At 40.1% G+C, this 26,289-nt stretch overlaps 5 protein-coding genes and 1 long non-coding RNA gene across 6 annotated transcripts; 5 read left to right on the forward strand and 1 right to left on the reverse strand.

The window, feature by feature from the left end:
• The first annotated feature begins 505 nt into the window (after positions 1–505).
• On the forward strand, positions 506–1,455 carry LOC121785441 (nucleotide-sugar uncharacterized transporter 2-like). The gene is made up of 3 exons (XM_042183866.1): positions 506–672; positions 736–909; positions 976–1,455. The coding sequence occupies exons 2-3, from the start codon at positions 743–745 to the stop codon at positions 1,337–1,339; spliced, it is 531 nt and encodes a 176-aa protein (XP_042039800.1). The 5' UTR covers positions 506–672; positions 736–742; the 3' UTR covers positions 1,340–1,455.
• A 3,584-nt stretch (positions 1,456–5,039) lies between these two features.
• Positions 5,040–8,159, forward strand: LOC121784941 (heat shock cognate protein 80-like). The gene is made up of 3 exons (XM_042183222.1): positions 5,040–5,256; positions 5,911–6,052; positions 6,143–8,159. Exons 1-3 carry the CDS (start codon positions 5,134–5,136, stop codon positions 7,975–7,977), a joined length of 2,100 nt encoding a protein of 699 aa, XP_042039156.1. The 5' UTR covers positions 5,040–5,133; the 3' UTR covers positions 7,978–8,159.
• A 5,586-nt stretch (positions 8,160–13,745) lies between these two features.
• Positions 13,746–14,306, forward strand: LOC121784942 (histone H4). The gene has a single exon (XM_042183223.1). The coding sequence runs from the start codon at positions 13,796–13,798 to the stop codon at positions 14,105–14,107; it is 312 nt and encodes a 103-aa protein (XP_042039157.1). The 5' UTR covers positions 13,746–13,795; the 3' UTR covers positions 14,108–14,306.
• Positions 14,307–22,351: 8,045 nt separating this feature from the next.
• LOC121783634 (putative disease resistance protein RGA1) lies at positions 22,352–24,618 on the forward strand. The gene is made up of 2 exons (XM_042181771.1): positions 22,352–23,837; positions 23,928–24,618. The coding sequence occupies exon 1, from the start codon at positions 22,495–22,497 to the stop codon at positions 23,092–23,094; it is 600 nt and encodes a 199-aa protein (XP_042037705.1). The 5' UTR covers positions 22,352–22,494; the 3' UTR covers positions 23,095–23,837; positions 23,928–24,618.
• Positions 23,289–24,448, forward strand: LOC121784340 (putative disease resistance protein RGA1). The gene is made up of 3 exons (XM_042182496.1): positions 23,289–23,616; positions 23,724–24,001; positions 24,047–24,448. Exons 1-3 carry the CDS (start codon positions 23,289–23,291, stop codon positions 24,446–24,448), a joined length of 1,008 nt encoding a protein of 335 aa, XP_042038430.1.
• Positions 24,619–24,768: 150 nt separating the features above from the next.
• On the reverse strand, positions 24,769–25,720 carry LOC121783635. Its single transcript, XR_006046610.1, has 2 exons — positions 25,222–25,720; positions 24,769–25,135 (listed from the first exon to the last, which is right to left on the reverse strand). It is a non-coding gene; the product is annotated as an uncharacterized LOC121783635 (long non-coding RNA).
• Positions 25,721–26,289: the final 569 nt, after the last annotated feature.

Consider the following 26,289-nt stretch of genomic DNA (forward strand, 5'->3'; position numbering starts at 1 on the left):
GTCTGTTCATGCCTCTGCACATCTTATTTAGCTGCATCGGATATGTTAGGATTAGGCAGCGGTTTATTTATTTTGGAGGCTCAGAACTTGATCCACTACGCGACTGCTTGGGTTCTACTAGCTATTTTCAAGGCACTCTCGTTGCTCCCAACCTCTCCACCGTCTAAATCCACACCCTTCTCGTCATTGTTTTCTCTAGGCACTGTCATGGCTTTCACCTCTGGGCTTACGAACACGATCTTGAAGCATAACAGGTCCTTATCCAACCACTATATTTGTTCTGTTTTTCTCTGTTTCCATTAGGCCCTCCTCATTCATTGTGCAGTGTTGGTTTCTACCAGATGGCGAAAATTGCCGTCACTCCAACCATTGTTGCAGCAGAATTCATTCTTTTCCAAAAGATGATATCGTTTAGCTAGGTAACCATCAATCGCAGTTTCATGTTATTATACTATCTGATTTTGGAGACGGAGAGACATTTACAGTTGAAACGACCCATATTTAGGTCGCTGCCCTCGTTGTTGTTTCATTCGGTGTGGCTGTTGCAACTGTTACAGACTTAGAGTTCAACGTGTTCGGTGCTTGTATAGCAATCTCATGGATAGTTCCAAGCGCCATTAACAAGATATTGTGGTCTAGTTTGCAGCAGCAGGGGAATTGGACAGCTCTAGCGTAAGTTACCACATTTTGCAACGATCAACCACAGTTTTATCGAAAATATGTTGTTTGATACAGTAGGTTGATGTGGAAGACAACCCCAGTGACAGTCTTCTTCTTGGTAACACTCATGCCATGGTTAGACCCTCCAGGAGTGTTGTCTTTCAAGTGGGACGCCACAAACATAACCGCGATAATGATATCAGCTTTGCTCGGGTTCCTTTTGCAATGGTCGGGAGCTCTGGCACTCGGGTACTAACTCTCCTATTTTGACTCTTGTTTGATTTTGGCATTGTTGAGCTTCTGGTTTGTGTGCAGGGCAACTTCAGCAACATCACACGTGGTGCTCGGGCAGTTTAAGACGTGCGTTATCCTCCTGGGAGGGTATATGCTGTTCGGTTCTGATCCAGGATTTGTGAGCATTGTTGGTGCTGTGATGGCCCTTTCCGGGATGTCTGTCTACACGTCACTTAATCTGAGGGAGTCGCGCAACAAGGCGGCTCTGCTTCCCAACCATAACTTATCGTCCGCTACCAAAACCAAAAGTGAGCAAGACAAACCATTACTCGTCGAGGATAAACCACCCATTGCACAACCCCTTTGCAACTCATCTTCTCCTTTCTTGTTTTCTGACATGTTTTTGAGGCTTTTCATGTATGAGCTCAACTCAAATATTACTTGATTTTCATCTACATTTGTACAGATTTTAGCAGTAAACAACATCAATCTCTATGTAGTTGTTACTATAATATTATTCAGCAAGATAAAGGTGTAATAATATCCATTTTCATACAACAATCCTTCTCACATTCATGTTTATATAAATTTACACTAACTCTTTCTTTGTCAAAACTCAAATTTGTTTACTTGGACATCTTCGATCCTATGATGGACATCATTAACAAGCCCACCAATTTGGTGAGCTAAGAGCATCCGCAACGGTGAGCATGACGTTGTCCGTCCGTCCGTGCCAGCGGCACGGCACCGCTGTCTCGGCTTTGCTCGATGCATCGAGCACGTCCGTGCCAGCGAACAGCTGACGTGGCTCGTTCTAATTGGCCAACGCCATTTCCGTTGAAATTAATTTTTTTAAAAAAAATCAAAAATAATACCAAAAATTAAAAATATATATTTTCAGAATCCCAAAAATCTGGCTGTTTTTTTACCGTTTTTCTGGATTTTTTTTTATTATTATCCCCAAAATCGTCTATAAATACACACATTCATCATCCATTTTTCACATAAAATCATCTCTCATTCATATTTTTTCATACAACTTATATCTACATCTTCCTCTCTCACTCAAACCCTCAAATGGATTTCACCCATCTTATTGCGGAAGAGGAGCGCGAAGAATAAGAATACTATAAACAACATCGTGCCGCCTATGAAGCCTATGTCGCAGCGAATACCCCCACCCCTCCTCCTCAACCAACTAGATCAACTCGCCGATACATCCATCATGACCGGGAGGGAGCCAACGAAAGGCTCATTGCCGACTATTTTTCCGACCAACCGCGGTTTCCGGAAGATTACTTTCGGCGCTGTTTTCGCATGTCAAAACGCTTGTTTATGCGTATTGTCAACACATTGTCCGCCCGTGTTGAATACTTTCAAACAAATACAGACGCAGCCGGTCGGCAAAGTCTCACGGCGTTGCAGAAGTGTACGTGTGCCACCCGACAACTTGCTACTGGGCAAACGGCTGACCTCTTCGACGAGTATTTGCATGTCGGTGAGTCCACTGAAATCTTTTGCCTTAAAATTTTTTGCGAAGGCATTCGTTCAGCTTTCGGAGATGAATTCCTTCGGGCACCCACCACCGATGATTGCCAACGGTTGCTTCCTCTTCACGAAACAGTCCATGGTTTTCCCGGTATGCTTGGCAGCATTGACTGCATGCATTGGAGGTGGAAGAATTGCCCGACTGCTTGGAGGGGGCAACACTTAAGCGGCCACAAAGGCGGCGACCCAACACTTATCCTTGAAGCGGTCGCCGACTACCGCCTATGGATTTGACATGCATATTTCGGTGTTGTCGGATCCAACAACGACTTGAACGTGCTCTATTCTTCACCATTCTTCAATGATGTGTTGAATGGTGTAGCACCGGCGATCGACTACACCGTCAACGGAAATACATACCACATGGGTTACTATCTCGCCGATAGTATCTACCCAAGGTGGTCGACTTTCGTGAAGACGCTCAGCAACCCGCAAGACCCGAGACGGGTTTTTTTTACGCAACGTCAAGAGTCCGCTTGTAAAGACGTTGAAAGAGCTTTCAGGGTCCTTCAAGCCCGATTCAACATTGTGAAGGCCCCGTCTCGGTTGTGGTACGTGAAAATATCACCGACATCATGTACACGTGTATTATCTTGCACAACATGATTATAGTCGACGATGGACCGACGACGACTAGCTTTTACGACGAGGATGAAGTCGGAAGCTCAACATCATTGTTTTAACGAGTTTTCTCTCTATCTTAATTTATGTACAAGATCAACAACATAAAATGAGTAACGCGAGTGGTAGTAGTGGTGGTAGTGGTGGTGGGGATGCTGAGGAGTACGAACGACAAATGAATGAAGAGTTGGAGGCCTATACGTCTAGTGAGATAAATCGGCTGATACAAAGGGCCTTGCAGCCTGCGGTACCTCGACCTCGACCCGTTGTCCACTGTCGAGCAGTGATTGAACGGGATCACGTAGCTGCACATCAGCGGCTATATGGAGACTACTTCGCACATGAGCGGCGGTTTAACGCCAATCTTTTTCAGGCGGCGTTTTAGGATGAGCAGGGCCATGTTATTGCGTATTGTTGACGCTTTAGAGCATCGATATCTGTGTTTCCGCTTCAGGCACGATGCGGCTGGTAGACCCGGCCACACACCTATTCAAAAGTGCACTGCGGCAATCAGGCAGTTGGCCTACGGAGGCGCGGCAGACATGTGGGACGAGTACCTCCACATCGGTGAGACGACTGCCCTTGAATGTATGAAGTATTTCTGTCAGGGCGTGGTTGAAATATTCCGTGATCAGTACCTTCGAAGCCCTACCCCCGAAGACTGCCAGGACCTGATACAGATGCACGGGGAGAAGCATGGGTTCCCGAGTATGTTAGACAACATAGATTGTATGCATTGGGAGTAGAAGAACTGTCCCGCTGCCTGGAAGGGGTTCTACACGACCGGCTATAAGGGAAAGAATCCTACGATGATCCTCGAGGCCGTAGCTGATTACCGGTTGTGGATTTGGCATGCGTATTTTGGGGTAGCCGGGTCGAACAACGACCTCAACGTCCTCAACTCGTCGTCCCTTTTCAACGAGCAGTGCCAGGGCGTCGGTCCGACCATCAATTTTGTCGCCAACGACAACTGACATGATGTGGGCTACTACTTGGCGGATGGGATATACCCTTGGTGGCCCGTCTTTGTGAAGACGATCAGATGTGCATCAGATGAGAGGAAGACCTACTTTGCGGAACAGCAGGAGTCGGCGCGCAAGGACGTGGAACGCGCATTTGGTGTGCTCCAGTCTCGATGGGCGGCAATTAGGGGTCCAACGCGTTTGTGGCATGTCGACTGCATTGCTGATATAATGTACGCCTGTATTATCATGCACAACATGATTGTCGAAGATGAAGGTGTACAGCTGACTAGTTGGGTCAACGACGATAATGAAGCCGGTCCAAGCCACGGCGTGGCCGCCCCCAACGTACGAAGTGGGGTACCTCACGATGAAGTCGGCCGCCTCCAAGCACATGCCGACATGCGCCAAGTGGATGCTCATATTCGACTCCAAAAGAATTTAATTGAAGAGTTGTGGGCGCGGAGGACTGCACGACGTTAGTTTTTTTTTTTAATTATGTAATTTTTTGTAATCTACCTTTTTTTAATCATGTAATTTTTTTTAATTAATGTACCTTTTTTAAATTAAATATTATTATTGATTTTTCTCGTATTTGTGTCGTAAATTTAATTTCGTATTTTGTGTGAGTGTTAATTATTTGTTTTTTATAATTTTGTTTATTGTGGCTAGCCATATTACTTATCCAGTTACTTGTCCTGATGATGTGACAGAAGAAGTTTTTAGTACTATTGATGTGGCATGAGAAGTTTATGGGTAGGCTATGGCTATGGCTGGCATATTGCTATTGGAGATGCTCTTAAAGATTTTTCAATATGATTGTGTCATTTTTCATTTTTCATTTTTCATTTTTCATTTTTCATGTTTCGTTTTTCCTTTTGTTATTAAAGTCGTTGGGGTAGACCGGGACCCACGTGCAAATCACGCTAACCAAGCTAATTATGAAATGCGTCGATAGAAGGATCTAGAAACCCTAGAATACTCACTATATAACTTCCCGCTTGCTCAATTTCTCTCCTCAATTCTTTCACAACGATTCTTCCACTCCAACCCTAGCTCCCTTCGTGTTCATCTCGCATCCCTTCTTTTCTCGCAGAGAGTTACAGCGATGTCGGAGACCGAGACGTTTGCTTTCCAGGCTGAGATCAATCAGCTTCTCAGTCTGATAATTAACACCTTCTACAGCAACAAGGAGATCTTTCTTCGTGAGCTCATCAGTAACTCCTCAGATGTAAGTCACCGTTTCTCTCATCCGTATGCTTTTCGTTTTTACAGATCTCGACATAGTAGCATGATTTTGTTTTGATGTTTATTGTTAATCTGTAGACATTTTTACCTGATGCCTTTTTTTATCCGCCGCTTTTGAATTTATTTGAACTGTCGCTGTTTGTAGAACAATTTAATAGGCTAGAGCGTGATTCGTGGCATGTTGAATTGATATGTAATTATGCTCTGGTGTAGTGTTTTCTATGCGTCGGTTTTGAATGCATTTGAACCGTCGGTATTTGTAAATCAATTTTGTAGGCTAATGCGTGATTTTGGCATATTGATTTGGCATATAATTATGCTCCAGTGTAATTTTTATAGCATGAATAATGTCCTTTTTTATACTAATTGGTAAAACTTGTTGAAGTAGCATTAAGTGATTAGTTCTAGATTGCTACTGTGTTCACTATCGATTCCTCATTTTTTATGTATTTAAGGCATGAACTAGTACTAGTATATGTTTATTTTGGTACAGTTTTGTGTATTTAATTGCAATGTTTTTTGCATTAGTGGAGTTTTGTGTGGTGTTCTGCATGTTGTCATGTAGATTCTAAGTGTTTGAATTATGAATTGTAGCAGTATTTGATTTGATTGCTTAACAATGGGGGTTGATATACAGGCTCTGGATAAGATTCGATTTGAGAGTTTGACTGACAAAAGCAAGCTCGATGGCCAGCCAGAGTTTTTCATCCACATCATTCCGGACAAGACCAATAACTCACTGACCATTGTTGACAGTGGTATTGGTATGACCAAGGCTGGTGAGTGTTTTTGTAAATTTGCTTGTTGGTTTATTCTTAATTTGTTTTGTTCCATTGTGGATTACTTACCATGTATTTGGTTTTCATAAGATTTGGTGAACAATCTTGGTACGATTGCAAGATCTGGAACCAAGGAATTCATGGAAGCCCTTGCTGCTGGTGCTGATGTAAGCATGATTGGGCAATTCGGTGTTGGTTTCTACTCAGCTTACTTGGTTGCTGAGAAGGTTATCGTCACAACGAAGCACAATGATGATGAACAGTATGTCTGGGAGTCCCAAGCCGGAGGCTCTTTTACTGTCACTAGAGACACATCTGGTGAGCCCCTAGGCAGGGGTACTAAGATGACTCTCTATTTGAAAGAGGACCAGCTTGAGTATCTGGAAGAGCGAAGGTTGAAGGACTTGATTAAAAAGCACTCTGAGTTTATCAGCTATCCAATCTCTCTTTGGGTTGAGAAGACAACTGAGAAGGAAATTTCTGATGATGAGGACGAGGAGGAGAAGAAGGACGAGGAAGGAGATGTTGAGGAAGTAGACGAGGAGAAGGAGAAAGCTGAGAAGAAAAAGAAGAAGATCAAGGAGGTTTCTCATGAATGGGACTTGGTGAACAAACAGAAACCTATCTGGATGAGGAAGCCTGAGGAAATTACTAAGGAGGAGTACTCTGCTTTCTACAAGAGCCTTACAAACGACTGGGAGGAGCATTTGGCTGTGAAGCACTTCTCTGTTGAGGGGCAGCTTGAATTCAAGGCTGTCCTATTTGTTCCTAAGAGGGCACCTTTTGACCTCTTTGACAACAAGAAGAAACCCAACAACATCAAGCTCTATGTCCGTCGTGTTTTCATCATGGACAACTGTGAGGACTTGATCCCTGAGTATCTGTCCTTTGTCAAGGGTATTGTGGACTCAGAGGATTTGCCTCTCAACATCTCCCGTGAGATGTTGCAGCAGAACAAAATCCTCAAGGTTATTCGCAAGAATCTGGTGAAGAAGTGCATTGAGCTCTTCTTTGAGATTGCTGAGAACAAGGAGGACTACAACAAGTTCTACGAGGCCTTCTCAAAGAACCTGAAGCTTGGTATCCACGAGGATTCTCAAAACAAGGCAAAGATCGCTGAGTTGCTGAGGTACCACTCAACCAAGAGTGGTGATGAGATGACCAGCCTGAAGGACTATGTCACCAGGATGAAGGAGGGACAGAGTGATATCTTCTACATCACTGGTGAGAGCAAAAAGGCTGTTGAGAACTCCCCCTTCCTTGAAAGGCTGAAGAAGAAGGGATATGAAGTCTTGTACATGGTGGATGCCATCGATGAGTATGCTGTTGGTCAGTTGAAGGAGTTTGAGGGTAAGAAGCTGGTTTCTGCTACCAAGGAAGGCCTGAAGCTTGACGAGAGCGAAGATGAGAAGGCAAAGAAGGAAGAACTGGTGAAGAAGTTTGAGGGTCTGTGCAAGCTGATCAAGGATGTGCTTGGAGACAAGGTTGAGAAGGTTATTGTCTCTGACCGCGTTGTCGACTCCCCCTGCTGTCTGGTCACTGGAGAATACGGATGGACTGCCAACATGGAGAGGATCATGAAGGCCCAAGCTTTGAGGGACTCGAGCATGGCTGGATATATGTCTAGCAAGAAGACTATGGAGATAAACCCTGAGAACCCCATCATGGAGGAGCTGAGGAAGAGGGCTGATGCTGACAAGAATGACAAGTCTGTCAAGGACTTGGTTATGCTTCTCTTTGAGACTGCCCTGCTCACCTCTGGCTTCAGCCTCGATGAGCCCAACACATTTGGCAACAGGATCCACAGGATGTTGAAGCTTGGATTGAGCATTGATGATGATGCTACTGAAGCTGATGTTGATATGCCATCTTTGGAGGAAGCTGATGCTGAAGCTGACGGCAGCAAGATGGAGGAGGTCGACTAAACCTTGCAGCCTGGGCGGAGGTTGTCTTTACTTTTCTGGTTTAATGGATTTAAAGATTTTGTGTTTTTTCCCATATCTACTTTAGAACTGCTTTTGTTTACCCGGTACCTTTTTTTTTGGATGCGGCTAATAGACTGAATTGATCTATCGTCTAGTAATTAGTGTTTTGAGCTTCTGGGTGACATTCGTGTTTTTATTTAATTTCATGCGTATATATTTTTGCTTTGCTTTGCTTTGCTTTCTCTGAGATTGAATTGCCAAAATACTGAAATGCAGGTTAAGTTACAAAATCTTCATGTGGTTGAAATGTCTTTTAAAAGAGATTTCAAAATTTGGGATAAATTTCTGCATTGTTCAGTTTTTGAGATTATACTTGTATGCCTTAATTGTATATTTTGAGGCTTGCAAATTAAATTCCAAAAACTAAAATGCGTGCGAATTTAATCTCTCATATATTTCGATACCCTTCCTTGGAAAATCATGAATCTACTAAAACTAACGCTACTAGTAATAGCCGAATGCAATTTTTTATACCAGGCAATTTCTTAAAAGAACATTCCTGAAGTGATTACTAAGAGCATCTCCTATGGCGCCCCTCCGGTAGGACGTCCGGTCGGACACCGGGAAGGGCGACGGGACGTCCGCCGTTGGGAGGTCGGAGGTCGGATACGGACGTCCCGTGAGGACGTCGGGTGTCCTCGGACGTCCCGGGGACGGGCGGGTGGACGGGCGCCACTGTGGCGAAGGTCGGACGTCCCGGTCGGACGTCCGATATTTGATTTTTTTTTTTTTAAATTCTATATATACGGCTCGTTGAACTTCATTTCATTTGCACCACTTGTGTTAACAAGTTTCTCTCTTCTTTTACTACAAATTTCATTTCTACTTAATGGAGAACGATAGGAACTCCCCGGCCACGAGCGAGTCGCAGACTCCGGCGTTTCCCATAGATCTGGAGGGAAACGTTAGCGGAAGTGCGTCAACGGTTCCGGGAATGTCGGGGATGGGTGGGATGGGTGGAATGGGTGGAATGGGTGGGATGATGTCCCCTTATATGTACAATTGGATGGGTGGTATGGGGGGTATGACCCCAAATATGATGATGCCGGGTATGGGGATGGGGGGCATGACCCCAAATATGATGGGTATGGGTGGGATGATACCGGGGATGATGCCGGGGGTGATGCCCGGGATGATGCAGGGGATGATGCCGGGGATGATGCCTGGGGGAGGGGGTGGCAGGGGTCGGACGAAGATCAACGCTTCCGGTGAATACAGCAGCAGTGCTGGTTCGCACGAGCTCCCAGAAGCCGATGAGGTTTCCCCGCTACCTCAATCAGACGCTCGCCGTCGTCGTCGCCCGGTTGGGCAAAAAGCAGCGCAGCGGAGGGGTCGGGGAAGCAGCAGCGGAAGCGGGTCGTTCGAGGTCGAATCGGGGGCCCCTGCTGAATCGGAAGATTTCAACCGCCTCGCCCGCGCACAAATAACCCAAAATTATATCCGGACCATGCATAGGTGGCATGGCGCGACCGATGCGACGTACAAGAGGATGCTGAAGGAAATCATCGATGGATGTCGGCGCGATTTGGGGATGCCACCCATTGGAGATGATGGCGCCGAGATAAGCGGAGGGGACGACGGGCCCGGCACGGGCGACGGGGGCGGCACTGGTAGCGGCGACGGCACGGGCGACGAGGACAGTGCGGAGTGAGCCGGGGATGTTGGACTATGTATTTTTTTTTCATGATTATGTATTTTTCTTTTTTTCCTAAATTTGTTTTTTTTTTTTTATGTTTTATGACTTTGTATGTTTGCCCTTTTCAAGTATTTCCCGTAATTTTTCCGTATTTTGCTTTCCCGTACTTTTTGTTTATGTTAAAATTAAATTATTGTGATTTTTTTAATTGCGGGATGTCCTAGTGGGAATGGCGATGGAAAGGGCGGATATGCAGGGGATGTCCTAGTGATGTGGCAGTGGGGTGGGATGTCCTAGTGACGTGGCAGGAGGTGTTTTTGGGATGTCCTAGTGGATGTCCGAGTGGGATGTCCGCCCACTGGAGATGCTCTAACCATGTTAGGTTCCTCATTCAAGCTCGCTCAGTTCACAACTGCCTTAAACAGTGAACCGCCACCGTTGGGATCTTCACTTTCAAATAGCCGGTTACACTTGCACACAATTTAACCGCTCCAGGTAGTGCTGCTAATTTTCGACACCCAAGCAATACATAAATACACATGAAATTAATGGGTTTAAGTTAAGTTATATACTTATTGGATTTGTGGACCGGTTAAGAATCGGATAATTTTAGGTTCGTTTTGGATTGAATTTGGGTAATCCATTAAAAAAACATTACAATTATTATTTTAATTATATTTGAAAAAAATTATTCATAAGTTTTATTTTCTAGGTTCCAGTAAATCAGGTTCAAGTTATCGAATCTGATTTTTATCGTGTAAATCATTTTTATCGTGTAACATCAGATTTTAATTGTGTGGTATTAAGTTTAGTTTGTTATTGTGTTGTTCTCATATTGTTTCATACCGTGTAGTTAACAAGTTCATGTCGTATGTGGGACATGTTCAGGTTTGAAGGTAGCGTCGGGTTCGCGTGCAGGTTTACAATTTTCTTATCTGGTCGAGTCAAAGTTAGGTTTTATCGGGCTAGAGATGCCAACGGTTCCGGAATCGGTGGTTACGGTTCAGAACCACCGGTTCCGGTTTTGGAAATTGTCGAACTGGAACCAAACTGCTAGGGTGTTTTGCGGTTCCTGTTCCAAAACCACCGGTTTCAGTTTCGGTTCCGAACCGCTGGTTTCAGTTTTGGTTCCAAACAGCCGATTTTCAGCGTTTTTTTGAGATTATGGCTCGATTTCAGCTCTGGAATTTTGGAACCTGAACCGACTCACCGGTGACAGTTTCAGTTCCACTTAAATCTTACTGTTCCGGTTCGGAACCGTAACCGATGGTTACAGTTTCACAGTTAACCATCCGAACTGTATACCTTGGGCATCTCTATAGTGGGCTAGCTCGTTATCAATTTGATATGATAACGACTCAACCTACGTGATTTGCCACCCAAATTCCAAATGTGCAACCACTACCTCCAATTTTTTTTTATAACACAAATTTATAACGAGAGAAAAGTGAAAGTACTAAAAATAGTGTTAGTAAATTGTAAAATCTACATTATTAATAATATTTAATTTTTTATAATTTTCTTTATAAAAATACATAATTTTAAGGGACGGAATAAAAATAAAAAAAATTTGCTACTCCATTTTTTTCAAATGAAATACTAAGAGCTTGTTAACCGTTATAATTATAAATTTATACTCCCTCCGTCCCGGGCTACTCGCTCCTTTTCTTTTCGGCACGGAGATTAAGGAATGAGTGTACAGGAAAGTCAAAAATGACGGCTGTAGGTGAAAATATTTACTAAAAATGGAAAGAGTGCAAGTAACTTGGGACGCCCAAAAAGGAAATAAGTGCGAGTAGCTTGGGACGGAGGGAGTACTATTTTTGACTATAAATCACAATTGCACTCTCAAAAAATACTTTATTTGTGCTATTTTCTAGAGATCTAAACTTTCAAGATCCTAAAAGCATCCACAATAGTGTTTTCTGGAGAGACAACGCGCCCCCGCCACGTGGCATGCTGCCGCGCTCCCAACTACGCGGCTTGCGAGTGGGCGTCGATTTTATGACAATTTTTTTTATTTTTAAAAAAATCAAAAAAAAAAAAAAATTAATGAATAAAGTACCAAAAAAATATCTTCCATTTTTCTCTATAATTTTTTTTGCATTCTTAATTGATGTAAGTCTAGAGGCAGGGGATGAGGCAGACTAAACCAAGCGACCCAAATTTCCATAACTCTTTCAATGTGAATGTTGTTAGCCGTTGTGACGACTGACACTTCTCGTATGGCGCGGTCAGAACAAGTGGCACATCACCAACAATTGCGCACCTCGTGTCTTATTTGAACACGCTACCACCGCCATCACCGTCGGAAGAGTAATTTTTAGGATTTTAATTATTTAATTTTTAGGATTTAAATCATGGAACTTTAAATATTTATAATTTAAATTATTTAAGTTTTAATAATTAGGAATTTGTAATGCCATTTTTGATTTTTTTATAGTGTTTTACTATTGAAATATTATTATTAATTGTATTTTTAAATTGAAGAATATAACAATCCTCTGAATAGTTAAGGAATGAGATGCATTATTGTATGTGCGGTCTCTTAGTTAAGAGATTGAATAAAAAATGGTTAAAATTAGTAGGAGCCATTGAAGAGTTATGAGATGGATCTCTGCAGAGATCCCGAAACTAACTACGGTTGTGGATATTCTAAGGGCATCCTCAATGACTCCATAAACTAAGGACTGAATGTCATATAGGAGTACTATTCATGGACCCAGGCCAAATTTCGCTAATTTTTTATTTAATTCCTTAACTGAAGAATAATACCTCAAATAATCCATTCCATTTTCATTAACTATTCATAGATCCTACTATTTTAGTACATCAATTTAAAAATACAATCAACATAAAAACATTTCGTTAAAAAAATAAAAAAATAACATTACAAATTCCTAAAAATTTAAAATTACATACTTTAAAATTTAAATCCTAAAAAAAACTCACATAAATTACTCCACCCGTCTTACCCTAAGTGACACATTTTCATTATTTGAATGTCTCATTCTAAATGACACATTTCTTAAAATAGAAAATCAATCTCTCTTACTATATTATCTCCACTAAACTCACAAAACAACACTACACAAAATCTCATGTCGAAAAGCAAATGCACCACTTAGAGTGGGACAGATGAAGTATATAATTTAAAATCATAATTTAAAATTTTCATACTTTTTAATATATATTTTCCAATTTTTTTTGTTTTTGAATATTTTTCATTTAAAAAAAAATTCCAACGGTGCAAAGATGTCCATTCGGAGGGGGCAAGCGGGCTCCACCGCCCGCCCACACCATGCCACATGCGCTGGCGCATCTTTCCGCTAGATCGAGTGGTGCTCTCTGCGAAGGAATGGACGTAATTCCATCGGAATGCTCGCAACAGTGTCCCTGCTGATGCTATAATATTTGAGGCAGAGATTCGAGAAATAAATTGTTAGTTCTACGAGCATGAAAATTTTAGAAAATTAACATTTTGGCATATGATTTCGTCCATTAATTAGATGCAGTTATAACTTTGTATCGGAATCGTGCAATTTTGTTTCTAACGTCAAATCTTGATATCATCATCATTAGTGTGTTTACCTCGCACTATCGTCTGTATCGTGCAATTAGGTCTGTAATTCACGTATGACATAAATAGCTAATAGTGTTAAGAGTTCCTCACATAAATATTACTGTATTTGGTTCAGCTTATTACTCTATAATTTACCTCGCACTATTGTCTGTATCGAATTACATATTTTCAGAGAATAAAAAATTAATTTTAATTATAATATTAAAATTTAATAGGTCATTTTGTGTTTCTATTCCAAATCAAATGGAGTAGGTGAAAAAATAAGCGCCATGGCACGGTCGAATTTGAACAACCGCGCCAGCTTCCAAAATGAAGCTTCATCGTAGCCGTCGATGACCCAATCATCAACGGACAAATCAAGACCATCTAAAATCGCGTGGATCTCAATCCACAGCCGTAGATAACACCCCAAATCCAACGGCAACCCCCAAAATAAATCAGTGTATAAATACTCGTCGTCCCAATGCACTCTTCACTCACATACGCTCTCTCCACAAAATATCTTCATCGCATTGCAGTGCTGAATCTAGGGTTTGAAAATGTCGGGAAGAGGAAAGGGGGGCAAGGGTTTGGGGAAAGGCGGAGCCAAGCGCCACAGGAAGGTGCTTCGCGACAACATCCAGGGCATCACGAAGCCGGCGATTCGCCGCCTCGCTCGCCGTGGCGGCGTCAAGCGGATCAGCGGCCTCATCTACGAGGAGACCCGCGGCGTCCTCAAGATATTTCTGGAGAATGTCATCCGCGACGCCGTGACCTACACCGAGCACGCCCGCCGGAAAACGGTGACGGCGATGGATGTCGTCTATGCCCTGAAGAGGCAGGGCCGCACGCTCTACGGTTTCGGAGGCTGAGGGTTTTGTATATGCGTCAAATGTCTTTTCAATTTCAAACTTGAATTGGATGTAGAAATGTAGCAGTGCTAAGAGGTCCAAGGATTTTAGGTTCAATTCAATCTACTAGTTTTTGGGGTTTTGAAGGACATTGGCAACTATATCTAGCATATGGTATTGCTTTCGTTTGGTTCAATTCAATCCAATTTATATTTGCAAACTTCTTCAATTTGAAGGTTAAATTTGAAATTCTTGACGAAGGAAACGTCGAATAACCGCATTTGACATTATTTGATGCAACGATTTGTTATTTCTCTTGATACTTGGAGCACAGATATAAATTGATTATTTGACATTCTAATTGCTTAATTAATCCAATTAAGTTATTAACTTCTGTTTTTTCTTAATAAGTTATTAATAAAATCTACTTCTATAAGATTTGAATTCGTTTTAGTTAATTTGCATTCCAGGCTTCTAGCAGACGAAATAATTAGGATTGCATTAGTGGATACTTCAAAACCTCTTCAGCAGAATTGAAGTCAAATAGTGCGAGACAGATCCCCGAAATGGGCAGTCAAGGAATGAAAATGTATGAAATGGACATTCCCTCGTCTTATAAAAATACGTGCACTTTCTATTTTCATTTGTTCCACAAAATGTGTATTCTAATTTTGAAAAATTATATCAATTAAATAATATATGTCTCATTATCCATTAACAATATTTTAACTACAATTCTTCTCTCTTTTACGTTACCATATTATTCTCCCCATCTCTCTTACTTTATCAATTTTGTCTTAATTCGTATGTCATACTCATTGCCCATATTTTTATGGGACGGAAGGATTATTATTTTTTCATATAGCATTCAAATGTCTACCTTTTCTTTTTAGTTTGTTTTATTAAAAAAAATCCAACTACCTTTCATTTCTTTATTGTATAAAACTAAATAATTTATTCTAAAATTCTGTGTCTCAAGATTGTGGACATTTTGAGTGAGACAACCATAGTATACTAAGTAGTACTCCCTCTGTCCCACTAAAAGTAAGACATTTCTTTTTGGTCGTTGTTTTGTGAATACGATAATAAATAGTTAAATCGGAAAGAAAGTAAAGTAAGAAAGAGAATAATACAGAAGATAGTCGTACATACATTATTATCTTACTTTACTTTATCTTTACTCTAAGAGCACCAACAATGGAGGACGATCGCAAGGGCCGAGCGATCGGCCTCCTCATCGGTTGTCATAGGCCACCATTGTGGGGAGGGAGCCCATCTCCAACCCCCAACGCCTCCGCCCATGCCCGATCAATGGCCCAGCCGATACCTCATCGGCTCCGCATCGGCCCTGCGATGGGCCTCCATTGCGGAGGGCCGATAGCGGAGCCGATGTTCATATTTTTTTTAAAATTAATTTTTTAATTTTCTTCTGCTATTATAAATACCTCAATCTCCTCTCCTTTATTTCACACACCCCATCATTCTCTACTTCACATTTTTTTCTCACTACAAATGTCTTTTAATTTCACTTCCAATATTGTAATACATCGAAGAATGAATTTATTATGTAATTTTATTTATAGTATTTAGACATTTATGCTTTATTTAGTTTTTAAAATGAAATATGTTTTTTGCCATATATTACATTGTCTTTAATTTACATCAACAATTAAAAGTGAAATAAAATAGTGATGATGTGGAAATGAGATTGGCTCTAAGATAAGCTATGGGATAGACTCTCATTGCTAGGAGATAGGCTCTGAGATGGGCTCCGGAGATAGGCCACCATTGTCAATGCTCTAACTACTTATTATCATTTTTGCAAAACAACGTCCGATTTGGAGCGCTCCACTTGTAGCAGGACGGGGGGAGTATTATTTAAGAATAAATGAAAGTGTATATACTCCCTCCATCCCATAAGAATATGCACTCTTTTTTTTTAGCCCGTCTGACAGGAATTTGCACTTTCTAATTTTGGAAATTATCTTCCTCTAATGAGGTGAGATCCATTTTTAGGAGTCTCATTTGAACTCGGTATGAGTTTTAAGAAATATAAATGAAAGTTGGTGAAAAAAGATACTCATTCTGTCTGCAAAATATTGTCCAAGTTTGACTCGTCACGAGTTTTAAGAAATGTGAAGAAAAGTAAGTGGAAAAAGTTAGTGGAATGTAGCTCCCACATTTATATACTTCCTCTGTCTCCAAAGAGTAGGGATGTCAATTTAGCCCGCAACCCGTGGGCTGGCCCGAATAGCCCGCCAAATTTATAGGGTTAGGGCTGAAAATTTTCAGCCCGATAAAATTACAGCCCGATTAGCCCGCACCCGACTAACCCGCAACCCGTTAGGGCCAGACCCGAACACCCGATGGGCTGGCCCGGAAACCCGATAAAATTTCTATTGTTCTATTTGTTTGACTCTAATTCGACACTTCATTGATTATTTTATAATATAGATTACTGAAAAAATAATTTTCCATTTTATATATTAAATATATAAATTATATATTATGTTTTTATTAATATAATAATAAATAAATGAATTAGAAACTTCGAATTCACTAAAAATATATATTTAAATTTCTAAACATGCTTTAAAATTTCTTGATGTTTATGTTTTATTTTGAAAAAATCTCAAATATTAGTATTTGATCATATTTATGTTTGAGTTTAAGCATATATCTCAAATTTATCATAATTAAATATTTTACATTTTATAAATATAAATAATTTTCACCATTATTTATTGGATTGATCGCATGTTAATTTTATCGGTAGCAACCCGATTAACCCGATGGGCTGGCCCGGAAACCCGATAAAATTTCTATTGTTCTATTTGTTTGACTCTAATTCGACACTTCATTGATTATTTTATAATATAGATTACTGAAAAAATAATTTTCCATTTTATATATTAAATATATAAATTATATATTAAGTTTTTATTAATATAATAATAAATAAATGAATTAGAAACTTCAAATTCACTAAAAATATATATTTAAATTTCTAAACATGCTTTAAAATTTCTTGATGTTTATGTTTTATTTTGAAAAAATCTCAAATATTAGTATTTGATCATATTTATGTTTGAGTTTAAGCATATATCTCAAATTTATCATAATTAAATATTTTACATTTTATAAATATAACTAATTTTCACCATTATTTATTGGATTGATCGCATGTTAATTTTATCGGTAGCAACCCGATTAACCCGATGGGCTAACCCGAAACCCGAGCCTTTAGGGTTAGGGTTGAACTTTTATAATCCGAAAAAATCACAACCCGATTAGCCCGCACCCGATTGACCCGCAACCCGAATAGGGTTGGCCCGAAACCCGGTGGGCTGGCCCGATTGACATCCCTACCAAAGAGTATGAACATTTGGTTCGGCAAAGATTTTAATGCACAATTGATAAAGTAAGAGAGAGATAGAAATAAATTTTTTTTAAAGTATTGTTAGTGGAGAATGGGTCCCAGCTTGTTAAATAGAAAAAAGCTTCTAAATTAGAAAGTTCATACTTTTCAGGGACGGACTAAAAAAAAAAAGATTTCATACTCTTTGGGGACGGAGTGAGTATTAGTTTTATAATAACATGTGACTGTAATGAGTTAGTGGAAAGTGAAGTTCATTTACCAAAATGGAAACAAAGCAAAGTGGACAACATTTTACGGACGGAGGGAGTAGTGGAATGTATGTCTTAATTTTATATTAGCCTTATAATAAAATGTGAGTGGAAAAAATTAGTGGATTTGAAGCCTATTACCATTTATGTAATATTCCAATCGGGACTCCTAAAGCGGGACACCTGAAAACGGTAAACCGAGACTCTAAAGTGGGATGGAGGGAGTAATACTTTAACTACTTTTCTCTCTACCTCTTTCTTACTTTACCAATTATGCATTAAAACTCGTGCCTGACCAAAGTGCATATTTTTATGCGACAGAGGATGTACCATTTATTCTCACTCATATCAAAATGTGCCTTCGAAATACTCCCCCCGTCTCACTATAAGCGAGTCATTTTCCTTTTTGGGATGTCCCATTGTAAGTGAGTCATTTACACTTTAAGCAAAAAATGTTTTCTCTTACTCTATTTTTTCACATAGTATATTTTTTTCACTCCTCTACTTTTTCCTCTCTCCTACTTACTTTCTTCATTTTAACTCTTTAAATATCAATTCCTTAAATATTGTGCCAAAAGAAGTGACTCGCTTATAATGAAACAGACGGAGTATTAGATTTCGGCCCATCACTGTCTTCCCTCGCAAAGTTGGAGGAACTAAAATGCAGCTCAACTGTGGCTTTATTAACTGAGCAAGAAATTCCTACGCCTGACATGTTTCCCATTAGAAACACTGGCAAAGAAAAGTAAGCTCCAGTCATTGAGAACTAAGAATGCAAAAGAGATCTCTCTGACAATAGAAAGTCTGCAAGCCTTAAAAGAGCTTAGAATTTTAAAACCACTCAATGAGATGTTTACCAGAAGGGATGTTGCGCCTCCTTACTGCTTTGGAAGACCTCGGCATATGTGAGTGCCCAGAAATGCTAGAATTGCCACAGGATATTGAACATCTTCATAATCTTAAGTTGCTCTATTTATGGGATCTTCCTAAGATGATGCGCTTGCCTCAAGCCTTTCAACACCTCACTTTTCTATTCCTAAGGGATCTTCCTGAGCTGGAACCACTCCCAGATCAGCTACCATCTCTTAATCGACCCATTGTTGTAGATTGCCCAAAGGTTGTATCGATTCCAGCTCTGCTTGGATGAGCTAATGGTCTCTGGATGCCCACAAATAAAAATGACGACGAAATAGTCCTTTTTTTTATGATACCGTAAAAAACTAACGGTCAACGCTAATTGCACGGTTAATTTTTTAACAGAGTCGTAAAAAAAGGACCACTCCGACAAGAATTTCATTTGTTATCGACCTGTTTTTCAAAAAGTAAATATTTTGATCCAAATTTGTATTTTGGTCATATGCTTAAGACCAAAATTGACTTTTAGTCTTTATGTTTTGTTCAACTTTTTTAAGTATTTGGTGGAAGAATTTTATTGTGTAGTTGTAGTTAGATGATTTTAGAATCAAGTTTGAAGAGATGATATTATTTTTCAAAAATGATATTGTCATATCAGTTTAAGCGAGGGTTTGTTAAATGATTTGACTTGGCTCATAGTATACCTTCTTCTTTATTTATCTATTTCTTTGCTACGGTGTTGAGTGCACGTTTCGTAGGCATATTAAATTAGCAAAAAATAATTAATTAAGATGAGCTTTAAGATAAGGATATGTTATCTCACTCTTTTGGACGGTTAAATGATTCATCATTTTGAATTAATTTGCATCGGGCCTCAGCGGATCGAGATGGGCTTTGATAGAATAACATGAACCTTATTTTATCTACCAGACAACCAACTAACCAATGTAATTCATATATCTTGACTTATCTAGACTACCAAATAAGCATTTAGAGAGTTGCTGACATTTCTACTTATCTATTTCTTTGCTATCTTAAGATGTTGTGTTTGGTAGAATAACATACTCCCTCTGTCCGTAAAATGTTGTCCAGTTTTTCCATTTCAGTCAGTCCGTGAAATGTTGTCAAATTTTTTTTCTCTCCGTTTTTAGTAAATGGACCCCACTTTACACTAACTCATTACACTCACATTCTATTATAAAACAATATATAAATGCAGGGCGTACAATCCACTAACTTTTCCCATCCACTTTTCTTCACATTTCTTAAAACTCGCGTCGAGTCAAACATGAACAACAATTTATGGACGGAGGGAGTATTTTGTTTGGTGAAATATCTTAAGACTCCATTTAATACACGAAATTGAAATTGAAATTGAATTAGAATTGAGATTCTATGAAATTGAATTGGAAGGAATTGATTCTAATTCAATTCAAAATCTTATATTTGGTAAAATGAAGTAATTGATATGAAATTGAATTTGAAGAAATCGTGCACACACACTATGCACAAAATACACTCACACACACTTTACACAAAATACACACTGCACACACTAAACAAAAATTTCACACATTCACACACTACACCCACTACACGCACCTCACGTACTTCACACACTACACGCACTACGCACACTACACACATTTCGCACACTACACACACTACACGCACTACACGCATATCACAACTTAACAGAATATACACCCACTACATACACTATACACAAAATACATACACTCTACATATATACAACACACACAAACTGCACATACTGTGTAGTGTGTGTAATGTGTGTATAGTGTGTGAAGTGTGTAATGTGTGAAGTGCGTGTGTAGTGTGTGTAGTGTTTGAAGTGTGTGAAATGTGTGTAGTGCGTGTAGTGTGTGAAGTATGTGTGAAATATGTGTAGTGCGTGTAGAGTGTAAAATGTGTGAAATGTGTGAAGTGCGTGTAGTGTGTGAAATTTGTGTAGTGGGTGTAGTGTGTGGACTGCGTGTAGTGTGTGTTGTGGATATATAATGAATCTATCTAGTTTTATGACTATTTGGAATTTTAATTTTCTACTTTTGATATTGAATTCAAATTGTGGAATTGAAAGATTTAGAATTGCAATTGAATTCCAAATTTAAATATTTTTGTGATACCAAACATTGCATTTGGAATTGAAGGCTCCAATTATAATTCCACACATCCAATTCCATGTTCCCGAACACACTCTAAAGATATTTTGATGTTATGTTATTCTCCACTACATATTATTCCTAGGACATGGCCACCATTTGGACTATGGATTTTAACTTCATGAAGAAATGAGGTAAAAGAGGCTCACCCTTGGAGCTTATATCCCCACTTCAATTCTAAGCCAAAGAATCGATTGCTTAGATCGACTCCTCAGTCCTTACCTCTCCTACCAGCTGCCCTTAGTCGAAAAGGTCTCAAGATTTTGCATGGGAGGTAAGGAGAGGAAGAAGTTAGAGATGGGGAGGAGTTTGAGAGCTTCTTGCTTGTGTTGCTAAGTGTGAGATGTGAAGTAAAAAGAGAGACGAACAGATATGCGAATTAAATGGTGATGTGTAGCCGATGGAGTAGTTGAAAAGGATGGTGATTTTGAACAGATGAGTGGCGGATCGATCCATAACCTGAAAATGGAAGAAGCGAAAAATCATGACTAGATATGTAAACCATAGCTATTGGCTTTGGCTAGTGTGACGAGTGTTGGTGCTGTAACATAAGACCAGATATGGCACGGCTAGTGCAAAAGGTGGGCTCGACAAAGTGCAATCAACAAAGTCCTATTGAGATTCGAGTGTTGATGCTGTAGGTAGGTACCCTGTTAGTGTAATGCTAGACCTCTCACTGATGATTTCTGATGCTTGTTCCAGCTTTGTCTCGTCATCCTCCTGCAAAGGTGCAAAGCTAGAACCTCCATACGACATCGCGTTTTCCTTTCCTTTTTCCCCATACGTCGCCCCTGCCTTCGTTTTTTCAACAATCACCCACGGCCCATACATGCCACCATAATGCAAAGGTCGATCAAATTTTCATATTCACCTTAAACTCAGTTGATAATTTACATAAGTAGAAATGTCCTTATATGCCTGTTGCTGCTAAGTCTTAGCATATGTTCATCATTTAGCTGGAGTTTCTATGTTTATAGCAGAGAATATGAAGTTATGATGTTTATGACACAGAATTATACATCTGAACTAATTGTTTCTTACTTTTATAAGATCTTAGCCAAGTTTCTCAAGTGTAAATTATTAATATACTCACTCGTCCTATAAAAATATGTGCACTTTCCATTTTCGTCCGTCACACAAAAATATGTGCATTTCATTTTTGGAAAGTTATATCAATTTAATAATGTAAGTCTCATTGTCCACTAACACTACTTTAACTATCATTCTCTTCTCTTTCTTACTTTACCATATAATTCTCCTCATCTCTCTTACTTTGCCAATTTTATTTCAATTCCCATGCCATATCCATTGCTTATATTTTTATGGGACGGAGTGAGTATAAATTTAATGAGATGTAAATTTACACTAATCAAAATTTATTTATTAAAATTGAATCCAAACAAATAGACAATCAAAAGATGGTCTTGAGTGGTTCGAAATGTTTAGTGGGATTAAAAAGTATTAATAGGGTGAAGTGGTCTTATCATCAAACCCATAAACAATTCAATCTTGATTAACATATTGATACACATCTAATTATTCCACTACTATCATTTGAATTATTGAACAAAAGACAAGGAAAGGTGGCACATTCCTCGGCTTTTATACAAATTGACAATTCAATTCTTGCAAATACAAAGTGACAATACTTACATTCCAATATACCAATCTCCTATCACATTCATCCTTCTCATACCTGCTTTGCCTATCAGAAAAAGAATCCTTAATTGTTGTTGTTCTATAATGGCAGAGGCATTTGTCCAACTCGTTCTTCACAAACTGATCTCTCTTATCAATCGGGAGATCGGACTAATCTTGGGCGTCAACGAGGTGATGAAGATGCTCTGCAGCACTCTCACCACCATCAAAGCTGTGTTGGAAGATGTTGAAGACAAGAAAACCGAGAGCAAGGCAATTCGAAACTGGCTTCAAAAGCTCAACGCTATTGCGTATGAGGTTGATGACATATTGGATGAGTGCAGCACTCATGTCTCCAAACTCAAACACTCTCATTCAAAATATAGTCGCTACAGCCTCAAGAAAATTTGGTATCACCACAACATCGCAAGGAGAATGAAGCAAGTCAACGAGAAAGTGGAGGCCATTGCTGCGGAGCGTACTAAGTTTCATCTCCGCGAGATGCCTCTTCATAGGCCAAGAGAAGTTTCTCTTGACTCACGCGAGACAGCTTCCCTGTTGAACGAGTCTGATAAGATTCATGGCAGGGAAAAAGATAAAGACAAGATTGTGAAGATTTTGGTGAATGATTCAAAGGATAAACAGCAGATGTCAGTGCTGCCAATCATCGGTGTTGGCGGCCTTGGGAAGACCACTCTTGCTTGACTAGTCTTCAATGATCCCCAAGTGGAAGAGCACTTCGATGTAAGGATTTGGGTTTGTGTTTCTGATAACTTTGAAATGAAGACTTTGGTGAAAGCCATGATTGAATCTGCCACGGGGAGTGGAAAAGCATGGGATCTTCAGTATTTGGATGGATGATATTTGATTATTGAGCAAAAAAAAGATATTTGATTGTGATGGATGATGTTTGGAACGACCACCAGGATAAATGGTTTGAGTTGAGAAACGTTCTATCATGTGGCTCAGCCGGTTCATCTGTCATTGTCACCACACGTCAGAAAAAGGTTGCTGAGATAATGACAACACTTCCATGTTATTTCTTTTATGGGCTGTCGGAAGAGCATTGTAGGGCGCTGCTGGAGCAACGCGCCTTCGGTCCAGGAGAAGAGGTGTCTCCTCAATTGAAAATAATTGGTAATCAGATTGTGAGGAAATGTGCTGGAGTGCCTCTAGCTGCTATAACGCTTGGAGGAATCCTACGGTTTAAAAGGAGGGAAGAGGAATGTATATATGGAACTTGTCAACTGAAGAAAGTTTGATAGTGCCAGCTTTGTGATTGAGTTATCATCATCTTCCGTTGGAGCTCAGACAATGCTTTGCTTATTTTGCAGCCTTTCCTAAGGACCATTACATTGAAAAGGAAGAACTGATCCTTCTATGGATGGCTCATGGCTACATTTCATCGAAGGGGACTCTTCAAGTGGAAGAAGTTGGAAATCAAATATGTAATAAGCTACTACTCCGATCTCTTCTACAAACACATGTGTTATACACAAACAAGATTGGTATGCATGATCTTGTTCATGATCTTGCAGAATCAATAATGGAGAACAAAGTCCCCGGGGTACAAAGTGAAAGAAATCTCGCAAGTGCATCTACTGTCCGTGAGGTAAATTTGCTACATAAAACTGCCTTGTATCCTAAAACTTTTCAGCAAGATATGGACATTCCTTCCATCTTGGAGCTCAAAAGTTTAAGGGTATTATATGCAAAAGCAACAAAAGATTTGCCTCCTTCCATCGACAATCTTAAACATTTGCGATTCTTGAATTTATCTCAATCTAAATTTCGCACTCTCCCCGGCTCAATTTGTACACTTTGGAATTTGCAAATCCTCAACTTGGATTACTGTGACAGGCTTGTGGCTTTACCTAAGAAGCTCAAATCCTTACGTAATCTCCAATATCTATGTTTGTTGGAGTGCAAGTCGTTGCGTGAAATGCCATCTAAAATGAGAGAGTTAAATGGCCTAAAAACATTGAGTATGTTTGTTGTGGGTCTAAAGAGATATAACCAACTTGAGGAACTAGAATGCTTGAACATGGCTTCAGATTAGGCATCTGGAGAGAGTAAAAGACCATATGGATGCAAAGATAGCAAAAATTGCAGTAAAAAAAAATCTTCGAGATATGAGTTTGTCATGGGAAAGAAATGACTTATCCAAGCTAGAGGAGGAAGTTGATGAAAGGGTGTTGGAAGCACTTGGACCTCACCCCAATCTTGACTCTCTCTATAAAAGGGCTTCAGTGGTAGATATCTTCCTCGATGGATGGAAAGTTCAACGCTAAGAAAAATAGATGAGATTTATATAACTGATTGCAAAAATATTAGGCGTTTTCCAAAACTAGGAGAGTTACCTCATCTTGAGCAGTTTTATTTAACGAACGTGAAGGTGGAGTATATTATTGAAGAAGAAGAAGAAGTTGGAAGTGGACACCCAGTAAAGATACAGTTGGTGGCTTTGAAAATACTGTATTTAATTGATCTCTCAAATCTTAAGGGACTCTCAAAGAAGCAAGAGAGTAGTAAAGAAGCATTCCCAAATCTCCAAATTTTATGGATTAAGCATTGCTCTTCATTAATACTGCCAACACTCTCATCCTTTCAAAAGTTGGAGTCACTAAGGTGAAGTAGCTCAACTTTGGGCTTATTATGTGAGGAGGACATTCCTATTAATCTGGAAGTGGATATTGAGGAGAGCCTGACATGTTTCCCAATGGAAAAGTTCCGTAAGCTCCGATCTCTGTGACAAGAGAAGGTCAGGTGAGCAAGGCTTAAAAGAGCTTATACATTTAAGTCTAGATAGTTGTCTGACAATGAGATGTTTACCAGAAGGGATGTTGGGGAATCTTACTGCTCTGGAATTCCTCCAGATATGGGATTGGCAAGAGTTTGTAGAGATAATCTTGATTGGCTTGTGTTACATGATCTTCCCAAGATGACGCGCTTGCCTCAAGCCTTTCAGCAGCTCACTTGTCCCGAGATTGAATCACTCCCAGATCAGCTACCATCTCTTAATACACTCGTTGTTGTAGACTGCCCAAAGCTTGTGTCGATTCCAAATCTAAAAGAGATAACTATCACTGGATGCCCACAGCTGGAAAGCCGATGTCGGAGAGGATTGGCACAAGATTGCCCACGTTCGCCACATCAATATTTCTCCAAAATAACTCAACTATTTTATGTAAAACACATCGAGTTTAACTATGAATTTAGTAATTTGTCTTCAGTTGACATCTAAGTTCTTCAAGATGAAGAAGATGAACCAAATATGAAATTGGTGAGTAATTCTATTTCAGTGTATTCTTCTTTATTTCTTTATAAACTAACTCTCTTATTCTTGATACTTTTTTTTTATTTTTCTTAGAGCATCTCCAATAACCGGCGTCACCACCGCGACGCCGATTTTTCACCCACGCCGGTTTGACGCCGAACCATTGGAACCGGCGTGGGCGAAATCGGCGTCAAAATCGGCGTCGCCATGCCGATTCCCGCGCTGACGCCGGTTCCGACGCCGATCCTCACGGGCGCCATTGTGCGTCCCGGATCGGCGCCAAACCGGCGTCGGATTTAATTTTTTTTTGTTTTTCGAAAACACTATATATACGCGCGTTGAACCTCATTTTCATTCGCACCACTTGTTTTAACGAGTACTCTCTCTCTACCTTACTTTCTGTACAAGATCAATAACGAGCAATGGAGAACAACTACGAAGGTACTCCAGTTAATCCCGGGGGATGGTCTCAGACTCCCCCGCCTCCCGGTGTAGGGTCTCAGACGCCCCCGACTCCCGGGGCAGGGTCCCATACTTCCCCGGCTCCTGGGGGAGGTGGTTGGCCTCCGATGAGCGGGTACTACAACATGTACCCGTGGCAGCATATGATTCCGGGGTGGGCA

The sequence above is a fragment of the Salvia splendens genome, chromosome 21 (genome assembly GCF_004379255.2).
Source record: "Salvia splendens isolate huo1 chromosome 21, SspV2, whole genome shotgun sequence".
Taxonomy (NCBI): Eukaryota; Viridiplantae; Streptophyta; class Magnoliopsida; order Lamiales; family Lamiaceae; genus Salvia; species Salvia splendens.